General features: G+C 38.9%; 1 protein-coding gene across 6 annotated transcripts in view; it reads left to right on the plus strand.

Moving 5' to 3' along the window:
* The window catches only part of LOC119726277 (glutamate receptor ionotropic, kainate 2-like), a 57302-nt gene extending 45549 nt beyond the window's left edge, over positions 1-11753 (plus strand). For 2 of the 6 annotated variants that reach the window (XM_038197913.1, XM_038197918.1), the window contains 11 exons: positions 1666-1719; positions 2422-2616; positions 3424-3585; positions 4264-4380; positions 4902-5012; positions 5246-5437; positions 6001-6325; positions 7417-7894; positions 8264-8525; positions 8817-8894; positions 9876-11753. In XM_038197913.1, coding sequence (XP_038053841.1) covers positions 1666-1719; positions 2422-2616; positions 3424-3585; positions 4264-4380; positions 4902-5012; positions 5246-5437; positions 6001-6325; positions 7417-7894; positions 8264-8525; positions 8817-8894; positions 9876-10004 — 2103 coding nt within the window. In that variant the 3' untranslated portion in view covers positions 10005-11753. Of the gene's footprint in view, positions 1-1665; positions 1720-2421; positions 2617-3423; positions 3586-4263; positions 4381-4901; positions 5013-5245; positions 5438-6000; positions 6326-7416; positions 7895-8263; positions 8526-8816; positions 8895-9080; positions 9568-9875 lie in introns of those variants that run through there. The other 4 variants (XM_038197914.1, XM_038197917.1, XM_038197915.1 and 1 more) reach the window with 4 other exon arrangements.
* Positions 11754-12065: the final 312 nt, after the last annotated feature.

Consider the following 12065-nt stretch of genomic DNA (forward strand, 5'->3'; position numbering starts at 1 on the left):
ATGAAATTATTCTCAAAAATAAAATTGCTTTCACTTCGTCTAACTTTACAAAATAGCTTTGCGACACAATTTATGTCGCAAAAATGCTTCGAAATTTGTAGTTTTAGAAAATCAGAATTTTATTTAAAAAAATAGTAATGGACCCCCTTCCCCAAAGGGAAGAATGAGCTAAATTCGCATTCTGAAAAGTTGATTTAATCTTAACAAAAGCAATGTTCAACGAACTTACCGTTGTTGAACTCAAGTTGAACTTTTTCCCCGCTTTTTGTCAGCATGCATCCAATAATGAATGTTTCCTGATGTGTGCATGCATAGAATTGAGCGTGAAAAAGAACACATTAAATCATATACGCGTGATGGATAACAATTTATGCATAAACACGAAATATTGTGCCCCTCGCTTGTGTGAATAAACTCAAGATTTTGTTTAAATTATTATTTTTTTTGGGGGGGGGGAGCAAGTTGGACGTGTAATCAGGCCCGTCGCAGTCTTTTTTGCAATTTTTTTTGCATAATAAATTAGAAATGATTATTAAGAACGATTATAGTTCATCATGAAAGATCATTGCCCGGTCGGTTTGAGAGAACTCTTAATTCCAAAGAGCGAAACTTGGGGACAAGACGATTTAAAAAAGAAAGTCACTCTAATTCTAGAAGGAAGTAATTTGGTGCAGGATATCACTCAGTTGGAGCTCGAGTGAAAACTGAATCTTTCCCACTGAGTGAATTTAAATCTAAATCGTCTTGGCTCTAGTTCCAGTTGGACGGAGTGAATTTTTACTCTTTGGAGAGAATGGGAAAGTGGTGGTTTTCCCGTTGCAAGGGTTCAAGAAATTCATTCAAATATGAACTAGAAAGCACTCAGAGAGCGCAAACCTCCGCCAAGGCTAAACAGTTCCCCGCCATATTGTCAGTACACCCAAAAGTAATACTCACATAAATGGTGGAGAATCCTTTTTAAAAAAATCCTAGATCCAGACCCAGATCCGGTTCACTTCGAATCGATTTGTACTTGTACCAAGGACCGCCCCTAAAAATCTGTCTATAACTTTTTGAGTTATCTTGTTAACAGATAAACTAACCAAGCAACCAACAACTAACCAAATCCGATGAAAACATATATACGTCATTGGTGGAGGTAATAATTAATGTATATCATAGACACGTGTACATATTTATAATACAAATCAAAGGAATAACAGTGAAAGTTACTTTAACAATTATCGAATTGCATATTCTGTCTCCCCCAACCAAGAAAGCCGGAATCGGTGCACGCATAATCAGAAGAAAAACTCACTAGAATATGTCATGATGGTTGGTTGAGCAATTTTAGTCTTCCTCCTAGCAGACATTTTCTCTCTATTTTGTTCACTCTGTCCTGAATTTTTAAAACCGGATCATCCGCCTTTTCTAACTCAATTTTTGCGGTTCCAAGGTTCTCCTTAACACGTTTCCATGATCATCAACAGCAGCTGTTGGAAATTCCTCCCACATTTTCCTTTTTTTTTTACCCTCGAACAACTCTCATTTCCCGACCCTCATTTCCTCCTCCTTGCCTCTCTTGTTGCATTGCGGTCGCCATGCCAACCGCCATTAATCATAAAAACAAAAAGTCTCCAGAATAACAGGGTTTTTTATTTCTCTTGTTCGCCGATGCTCACGCAGGATTGGGATATGCTCGTAGACGACGAACCCGAAGGCTTCACAACGACGAGCGGGGTGAGCTATTAAGGACTCCATCGATGATTAATGTGCGAGATAAAACTAGTATATCCAAGTCTTAAGATGAGGCTGTTGCTTAGCAACGAGGCTACACGCACCTTGGTCTGGTTCCCTGACGTTGCTATGGTCCTTGCAACGTAGATTATCCATGTAGAAGTTATTGCATAAAAGTCACCAGTCTGCTGTATTTGGAAAGAAAAGGCTTAACATTATAATTGTCATTTCAATATTTTTACACTAGAGTAGAAAAATAGTATTTTTTGGTTGATTGATTTTATTTCTTGTCCTATTCTAAAATAGGTATACAAATAGAGTAAGCCTATACCAAAACTTAAACACAATTTAGAGATTCAGACACACTACCTGTTTGTGATGGTCATTAAAATTGTATTTTAATACAGTTTTTTATACAAACATTTTAGCTTCGCAAACCACAAAGATTGTTAAATTCGGTGAACCATAAAAGGCCAATGAGAGTGGCATCTGACGATAGGACACTCTTGATTGCTCCGATCATAAATAAATCACAAGTCTTTCCACAAGTCCATGGTTACAAGCAAATAGGATAATAAATCACAGTTCATTGGGAGAGCTTGTGATTTGACTTGAGACTGAAGACCCTTAATTGACTGGTGATGGTCTTTGAGAACATGTGATGGAATCGACTACAACAATAATACTTTTCCATGTCCTTTATAGGACATCTCAGAGGAAGATGGGATGAGATTCCTTAACGGCTCCGAAGGCATCATCACCTTGATGAAGCAACAGGTCAAAGTTCAGACCCAACCTCCGGATTTCTACGGCGCATGGCAGATCCTGTACCCGGACATAGACAGGGAGGAGGACGCTAACGCTACTTATTTGTCGCCTGGGTATCTCAACACAGTCCAGGTTAGAATCCAATCACAGACACATATCAAGTTTGTGGTTTGGGGTTCAAATCCTCCTAGTAAGGATTTAATGTGTTGGTGAAGAAAAAAAGGACGTGTATTTATACATACATTTTAATATTATCATCGAATATACGGCTGAAGTGAGACCCAACCGTACTCACAAAACAAGTTCGTGGTTCGGGGTTCGAATTCATCTTATCAATGGCTTAAAGAAGAGGACATTACGTTCCATACTAAGTTCCACGTATGCCTACATTTATTAACGATTCGGTTGAAGTGAGAACCCAAAGCATACCCATCATATAGGATTGGAGTTTGGGGTTCGAATCCATCTTTATACATTGGTGACGAATAGAAGATATATACATTTTATACACATTTCCGTGTATTACCACATGTAAATGAAGTGAAAATGAAACACACAAAACAGTTTTATTTGGATTGGGGTTCGAGTCCCATCTAGTGAGACTTTGATACCCTTACGTTCAACTTAATTGAAGAGGACGTAAAACTGTTGCGGTTTTGGGTTCTAATCCTACTAAGTCGGGGTTAGAACCCTGACATTAAAAGTAAACAAAATATCAAAACATTTTTTCTACTGCTTATCACACACAGAGGTTTGTTTATGTTGTCAATCAAGGATTTTCTATCGTTCATCTTCCCTTTTCCTTTGTCTGTTCTTCCAACAATTTAGCATAGAGAAAGGCAGTGGTGGATTTTTGAGAAATCGGGAATGAAGCAAAAATCCCAAGGAATTTAGGTTTATGAGGTTAACATTTTTACCCTTTTTATCCTGGTGATGTAGTTCAAAGCAGCCTACATGTACGACGCCGTTCGGGTCTTGGCGGTAGCTCTGGACGAACAGGTGGAGCGTGACAAGTACATCGAACCTGAGAACCAACATTGCTATGACAACAAGCCCAAATCCTGGAAAGGCGGGACCCGCCTCAGGAAAATGCTTCACAGGGTAATTAATCAATGGATCTATCATTGATTAGTGGATATTGATTATTGAGCCGTGGACAATAACAATTCCTTTATGTACTCATTCTTTGGTGATAATTATTAAAGCAATGATGATGATGATGATGATGACGATGACGATTTGTTAATAATTATTTCTAACAAATTCAAATTAAGTGATTTTAATGAATGAATTTTTCTGACTTTTTAAAGGAAACAAAACTAGTTGTTGATAATTGATTATTGGCTATCGGTTATTGAGCAGTGGAAAATATCAGTTGTTCTCTGCACTCTTTCTATAACGATATAATTATTAGAGTAATGATGATGATGATTAATTTGGTAATGTATGGTTTTTTCCCATAACTGTTTAAATAATTTAAATCATTGAATTTATCTGACTGTTTTATAGGAACAAAACCAGTCTTGCCAAATAAAATATGAATCGTGAGTTTTCATCTGTATTTACCCCGTGTTTACAGAAATTTAGATGCTGTGACATTATTGAACACAAAAAATCTGAAATTAACAACACAAATTTCAAGGAAATTGACTAAATAGTAGGTTTAACCAAGAAAATGACTTGAGTGGAATTTGAATCTGACCTCCAGACACCGAGAATAATGAATTTATAAACCTTTTTTTAGTGAATTTGTTATGTGTTGTTCACTTTGGGAAATAGATGGAAACAACAGGCCTAATGGGAAGGATACGATTTAACCACAGTGGTGTAAATGACGAGATGGCGGTGGACGTCATCACGGTAGAAAGCAGCCGGAATCAAACCAAGGCCTGGAAGGTAACACCACGGAAACTGTAATGTAAAATTAATACCTTCTTGTATCTTTAATTCGACCAGGGTTTCAATATACACCGCAACTATTGCAGTGTACTCCACGGTGTAAAATTAACACTGTGTTATCAGTATAGTGACTTATTCTTCTGATTCAACAGTCGGAATGAACGTAACACCATTAGTGTTATTGTAACACTTTGTGGTTACAGTATTTGCCAGTCTTTTTATTGAAAATGTTTGCCACTATTGAATCTGTTTGAAAATTCGTCATGTTTTTTCCTACGATTTTTCCCAAATTCGTAAAATTGCTATTGGTCACCTGCAACCCTCCATTCCACAGCATAGTATATATATATATCTTTTTGACATTTCTTAAAAAATATGGGTTGAATGCACTATTTTGAAATCCATTTTGTCACTTATAGGGAACAGATTTCGGATACGATTTGGTGAGACATGATTACCACGGTTACTTGCGTATGATGTACTAGCAAATCTTTTTAAAACACGTATTTTTCTTTCAGATCGGAACCTGGGATCCGGAAAATCGCTTGAATTTGGTGAAGACGCCCTTCACGAGAAGTTTCGAGGCTTTTATCACTAACAATACCACATTTCGGATCGTTACGGTTGTGGTAAGAACACAATTCTTAAAATCTGACGTTGGATGGCTTGATATTTGTCTGACCACTACATTAATCTACAATTATATCAAATATTTTCCTTAAATATTTTGTAGAACTGGAGAGATTTGTTTAACTTCGCATCTGACAATTGTACATCTCATAATTATTAGCAATATCTGCATCCATGCAAATAGCATCATTGATATATTCACGTTTGCTCATCAACATGCACATTTATGCAGGAGGCGCCATTCGTCAATCGGGACGAGACAGTAAACGGGCACAAGTACTCGGGTTTCTGCATCGACATGCTGGAGCTGATTGCAGACGAGATGAACGCCAAGTACGAACTCTACCTTGTACCGGATGGGAACTACGGAGGCAAGAACGAGGACGGGACGTGGAATGGTCTGATCGGAGAAGTGTACTATGGTGTAGGTGTAAAATAATGCATTTTATAGCCTGCACTGGTACACTGCAGTTTTAGCATAACACCTGTAGTATTAAAATTACAGTTGCACTTTTGAAATGACCCCAACAATGTCGAAACAACACCAGGCAGTGTCAAATGACGTAGGCTGTATCAAAATTACACCTGAGATGTAAGAATTACATCTGCAATAGCTGCAGTGTTGAAATAGCAAATGTAGTGTTAAAATGGCATCGGAAGTGTTAAATAAAACAGTTTAAAAAACACCAGTCATTGTTAAGTAACAGGTATCAAAACCTATATTTCGATTTTATCAGTCACTTTCAAAATATTGTCTTCATTATTTTCTACCTAGATCTACATGCAAAAAAAATAGTACAAACGTGCTTTAGAAATAAGGAGGGTGATAGGCCTACTGCTACTTTAAAAATCAAATTTTACTTAATCTAGCTAGTACTTACAGTGGGCTGATTTCGTCCCCATGTCTCGATACTGAAGTTATAAAAGGTGAAATAAGGGAAACTATTAAGTTCCACCAATTTGTTTTGTTTGTGTCTGTTAACATAGAGGGCAGACTTAGCGGTAGCCGGAATGGTGATCAACTCAGACAGGGAAGAAGTGGTGGATTTCACCAAACCCTACATGAACTACGGCGTGGGCATCCTGATGCAGAAACCCCAGAAGAAAACCAACGTCTTTGCTTTTCTTGAGCCCCTCCACATCCAGGTCTGGGGCTGCGTATTGGCTTCTCTCTTCGTGGTTGGAGTGCTGATCTACATCGTAGATCGGCTCAGTCCCTACAGCAGCTTCCGCAGAGAGAACAGTCCTAACCAGGACGCTTTCGACTTGAAGAACAGCATGTGGTTCGCTTTCGCCTCCTGCATGCAGCAGGGTAATTTATGTTGGTCGTTTTTAAGCTCCGGCAGGAGCTTCTACATGTCGCTTCGTGGTCGGTCAGTCGGTCTGCCTATCTGTCTGTCCTCGAAAATTGACCAAAAATGTTTGTTCTCTTAGTCCGTTTGTGTTTTGTCTTATTTGCTGGTCTGTGTCCCTGTCCCAATCTAGCTGTCCGACTTGACCTTTTGTCTAATTCACACGAAGTTCCCAAGGCGAGTTGTGATATCAGGATTACCTCCAGTTCGCCATTTACCTTAGTTTTATTTTGTTGGCAAGGACTGAAAGTACGGTATGGTTCCGCAATTTTCCATTGGTAAATTGTGCATTGTGAATTTTGAACAGCTTCTTAACCATGCCATTCTTTTTACAAGAGGCCAGTGTACTTTTCTAGATATTCATGCGCCGAAAGTCAAACAGTTTTGTGAAAGTAATAAGCTCACACGCTTTTATAATGGATGTTTTATTTTATACTGAATTTATTTGATTAAGAACAATTACAACGCATCTCTGGACTTTCGTTTCAGTTTTCAAACAGTATTTTTGTGAAAATCTGTTTCATTTTAGCATTGTTTCATCAAATTTTGTTTACATAGCAACTGATATTTTTAAAGGTTAAAACACAAATGGAATGTAATACCAAAATGTGGGCCAGAATATTGCTTATTGAACTAGATTGCAGTACCCCAGACAAATAAACTGAATTTTAGGATTAGTATTGAGATGTTGTTTTAATGAATGAAAAATGTTTCATTGAAATTATTATGGTTGAAAAAATTCTGCCGCGGCTGCCCTTTTGATTGGTACTGTGTTGGGCAAGATTTAAATCTTTCTATTAAAGTGAAAGTATCTATTAAAAAACAGAAGACAAAAGGTCTCGATTTCAAAGTGCACCCATAATTCATATACCTCACCAGATTTTATAGTGTTATCAAGGATATGACTTCCATTCCATAAACGAAAATCTGTAGGTTTTTGTGAACTAGGTACGGAGATACTGGTCGCGTTAGTGCCGTTTTCATACATCTTGAATACGCTTCTGTTAAAGATAAACGTTATTTCTTAATTATCTTGGTTTTCTTGGCTCAGGCGGCGACACCTCCCCACTATCCATCTCGGGCCGCGTCCTGAGCGCGTTCTGGTGGTTCTTTGCCCTGATCATCACCGCCACCTACACCGCCAACCTGGCCGCCTTCCTGACGGTCACACGCATGGAGAACCCCATTAATTCTCTCGAAGACCTGGCCATGCAGAAGTCCGTAGTCTACGGCACCATCGTCAACTCCAGCCTCCATCGCTTCTTTGAGAAGCGGAAGCACCAGGGTATCTACGAGCGCATGTGGAATTTCATGTCGACCTCTAAGATCAACCCCTGGGTGCCCAACGCCGAGGCAGGGTACAAGAGGGTACAGACCGAGGATTATGCGTTCTTCTGGGACGCGCCCATCTTGGACTATATCAAACAGAAGGAGTGTAATGTCATGACGGTTGGGAAGCCTTTCAACCTGAAAGGGTACGGGATCGCCACGCCGCGCGGGCTGCCATGGAGAGACGAGATTTCCATGGTGTAAGCTACTCCACAATCATGATCAGTATTCCAATTTATATTGGACGAGTGTTGTTCAGGATTATGGTACTTTCCTTGCCTTCCACCTCTGGGACCAAGTTTCGATCCTACTTGAGCCGACATTTGGATTGGGTCTTTCATTTCCTGCCTGATTTTCTGGGGGTTTCTACATTTCAGACAAAACAATTTTCCAATTTGTCTTCTGAGAAAAAAAATAACAATGCAGTTTTTGCTGCGCAGCACTGTAAATTAGGTTCTACATTCCTACCAAGTTTCACGACCAGAAAGCAGATACGTTGTGCTTTTCTACTCTGTCTCTCCCGAACATAATTAGCTTAAAATCACTCATGATTTTTTTCTTCTTGGCAGCATCTTGAGGTTGCAGGAGAAGGGCATCCTAGAAGAGCTCAGAAAGAAATGGTTCGACCGAGAGTCCAGTTGTGCGGAGGACACGGTCATTATGAGCTCTAACCGTGGAGCCGCCGACATCAACCTGGACCAGATAGCCGGGGCCTTCTATGTCCTCATCATTGGAGCAGTGCTGTCCTTTGTTGTGGTCATCATAGAGCACATATGGCACAAGCCGTCGTTCTATAAGAAGAGGGAGAAGGAGGCTGGGAGGACCACGTTGGTGAGTCAACGAGGAGACTTAAGGCTTCTTACACTGCAGTGTTACATTTACACCGCGTGTTGACAGGTGCAATAGGTATCGTAATAGTGTAAATTGAACACCACTTTTTTAAGTTTGAAAGAATAACACAGTTGCTAGTTCTTGCACTTGTGGTGGGAGTATGAACAACATCAGTACAAATAGAGGAAATGTTCAGGGTCAATTGTTGTTGTCTATGAGCAGGACATTTTATCCCAATGTACATTTAGCGTTTTCTTTGGGTTTGATATTTGTTTTGTTTGTCTTTACCAGGATTGGTCTGACAAACTTCCACCTCGAGAAACGAGAAATAACGGTCTTTCTAACATTGAAAATTGTTCTTCCAATAAGGTAGGTACAAAGTAGGTTTATCTTATTTTGTAATTGATGCCTAAAATATTTCAGAGTAACAGTGCCCTCTTGTGGCAAGTCATAAAGCCACTTTATCATAGTGCTATTCATCCGGCGGATTCTTCAAGGACAATTGTTTGGTGCAGCTGTGATATATGTTAACTATCTTCTCCCTTCCAATTGCAGCATTTAGTCATTCAGGAAAATGACTCTTTTGCATTAACACCTTTAAGACCGAATCCGTGGAGCACTACAACTAGTAAGTGGATAGTCAAAGTTATTCCTGCATGATATTACCAATCATCAGATCCGTGTATTCGTGTTCTATTTTGTTTTGTTAGTTTGTCAAGTAACCTTTTTATTCGTGTAGTTCTTGGTTCAATCCTCATCTTCCGCTCCTGGTTTGATTAAAGTGTTTGAAGTCTAGTAACCCGATTCCCGTTTGTGTGATTTCGACACCAAATCCTGCCATAGATTTGGACATTCGTGTAGTTCTGCATGGTTCAATCCTCATCTTCCGCTCCTGGTTCGATTCAAGTGTTTGAAGTCTAGTAACCGATATCCGTTTGTGTGATTTCGACACCAAATCCTGCCATAGTTTTTTGACAGTCAAAACCGTGTTTACCAGAATGTGTTCAGTTATCCCTGTGTATTTTTCTGAAACCTTCCCCCCCCCCCTAAAAAAAAACCCTCGGGATTGTACTTGTTCACTGAGCTCGAGTCAGTTGAAAAGATATATCCTTGCTTATTTATATGCAGTGACTTTTCCAGAATTGGAGTAGCTTTCTCTTCTTTTTTCTTTTCTCTGCACTCTTGCTTTCTTGTGTTTCTTGACTTATTTAATTTTGAGCATATCAAAATCAAAAGAACAAAATACTTCATTAAAATTTCAAAGAGGCAGCTGTTTGGTGGTACTTTCACTGATGATAAACTAGGATATTCTTTTAACTGGCCTTATCTGTGCCTTCGTTCCCTAAATAGTTCTTTCTGTCCCCTCTGAAGCGACAGAGAACTCTTGCTAGTACCTGGCTGGAACAAGTTGGAAAAGCACGGAATCCTTACAGGATGTGTGTTGCACTTTATGGAATAGCTCGGAATAGCATGGAATAACCAGGAATGTGCGATCTTATGGAATGAGGTCAGGATGGAAAGGCCAGATGTGCAGAATTTGAATGTTGACAAGCTGTTTGTGAAAGATGGGATACTCTTCCCTGATGGAAAATCTTGTTGGATTCAGGAAGTCGAAAAACATGATGGCGGAATTTCAATGTACACTCTGGCTTTCAGCGGGAACTCGGGAAAAGTGCCGCGTCGAATGTGATGGAAGCTTTCAAGGAAGACAGAAATATCACCACAGGAATGAAAATACATATGGGCAATATGTGGGATAGACGTTGAGAATTAACTACTTTAATCACCAGGTTTTTGGGATTTAGGAACCTACAATCAAAGCATTTTGAGTAAATTTCAAGAAACGAGGCATGGCGATCGTAGTTGAAAAACCAGGAGCAAAGATGTGTCTCCTCACTTGGTAACTAGTGTTTGCGTGATGAGGTTTTTTTTTTTTATAGAATGTATGATACCAAATAATAATTGATTCCGTTCATTGAAGTTTTTTCTGAAACCTGGGCTGCAGCTCCGGCATTAGTGCCGTTTGGGAGCTGTGGATGCTTGGACCAAATTTTAATGGCTGTGGCTTAGGCTTCCTATCTGATGCTTCAAAAGTGTTTTTTTTTTTACCAAGCCTGTTGCAGCCAAAGGCGTATGCTCATGAAGCCGGAGCCTGAACTTGAAGCCACGGTTTCAAAAATGGCCACTGGGTCCATATTTACACCAAATTTCAGAGACTTTTGCTTCGTAGATAAAATAAAGAAAAGAAAATATGAAAGAACGTGTGAAAAAACCATTATAATTTACTTAATTGATTCTTGGCTGAATTTTGCTAGGCAAAAAAGTTTGCAACATCTGTTTAAGCGTCTCTTTGGAAACTGTCCTAATTAATTTTAACAAAAATACAAGTAGTAACTGACTAGACAAACAGTGGCTTTTGATGATCTTTGGAGAATCGTTTTTCCCCCAGATTTTCTTTAATATGTTCCTTGTCAGACGTTCCGTTGATAATTCGACAGAGTTCTTGTAAAAATTTAATTACAAAAAACAGTCATCTTGACTATAACCTTCCAAATTCTGCCGTAATCCAACACTAGCTGGTTTTGTTAGATTTTAAAGGGTTCAGTACTACTACAAACCCTCCTACAATTACTTAACATCGGGATGAGATGGCCAAACTTTGTTTTAGTCCCGTGAACATCCACTTTTTTTACTGTAAAGTGTTTTGGCAGATGTGGCCTGATTTTGGGAAGGTTTCTTACAAAACAGAACAATAAAAAAACTGCCATAATCTAACACCTTCTGGTTTTGTTAGATTTTGAAGGGTTCAGGATTACAGGCCCCTGATGCATTTCCTGAACATGCATGGGGGTGTGTTGGCCAAACTTTGTTTTAGTCCCGTGAATGTCCACTGCTTTAAGTGTTTCGGCAGATGTCTGATTTTGGGAAGGTTTCCTACAAAATCGAAAAACCTCCAAAATCTGCCATAATCTAACTGCTTTAATCTACTATAAATATCCACTGCTCTAAGGCAAGATGGTTGGGAGATCTTGGCAGACTTGGGGAAGTTTCCTTACAAAAAAATATAGGATGAGGTTTAAATGATTAGATGATGATATACATGTACAACCATTATCAAAACATTGCTCAGAATGTATGTAAATTTAACTTAGCATTGATATACATGTATGTTATAATTTAAAGGCAATATAAAACATTTGCAAACATCAAAACACAAAAGTACCAAATTATTATGAAATACCTTACTGGACTATTAGTGAATGATAGTCTCAAGCATCCGGTAAAATCATGGCACCTGGTGTGCTGTCATTTTCAAGAAAAGTGGAATTTTATCAATTTCCGAAGATGGTCAGCTGACCATCATTGGAAAAAAACCTTACTGGTTCGTTAATACTGCCCCCAATTTAACAATTTTTTCTGCAATCGGTTAGCCATGCTTGAACAAGTGTAAGCTTTCTAGCCTGGTTCCCTGACCTGACAACCTATAAACTGCTCCATTTCGTCTGAAGTAAGGTCAGGGAACCAGACTACAAGAACAGA

This window comes from Patiria miniata, unplaced genomic scaffold (genome assembly GCF_015706575.1).
Source record: "Patiria miniata isolate m_02_andy unplaced genomic scaffold, ASM1570657v1 HiC_scaffold_2, whole genome shotgun sequence".
Classification (NCBI taxonomy): domain Eukaryota; kingdom Metazoa; phylum Echinodermata; class Asteroidea; order Valvatida; family Asterinidae; genus Patiria; species Patiria miniata.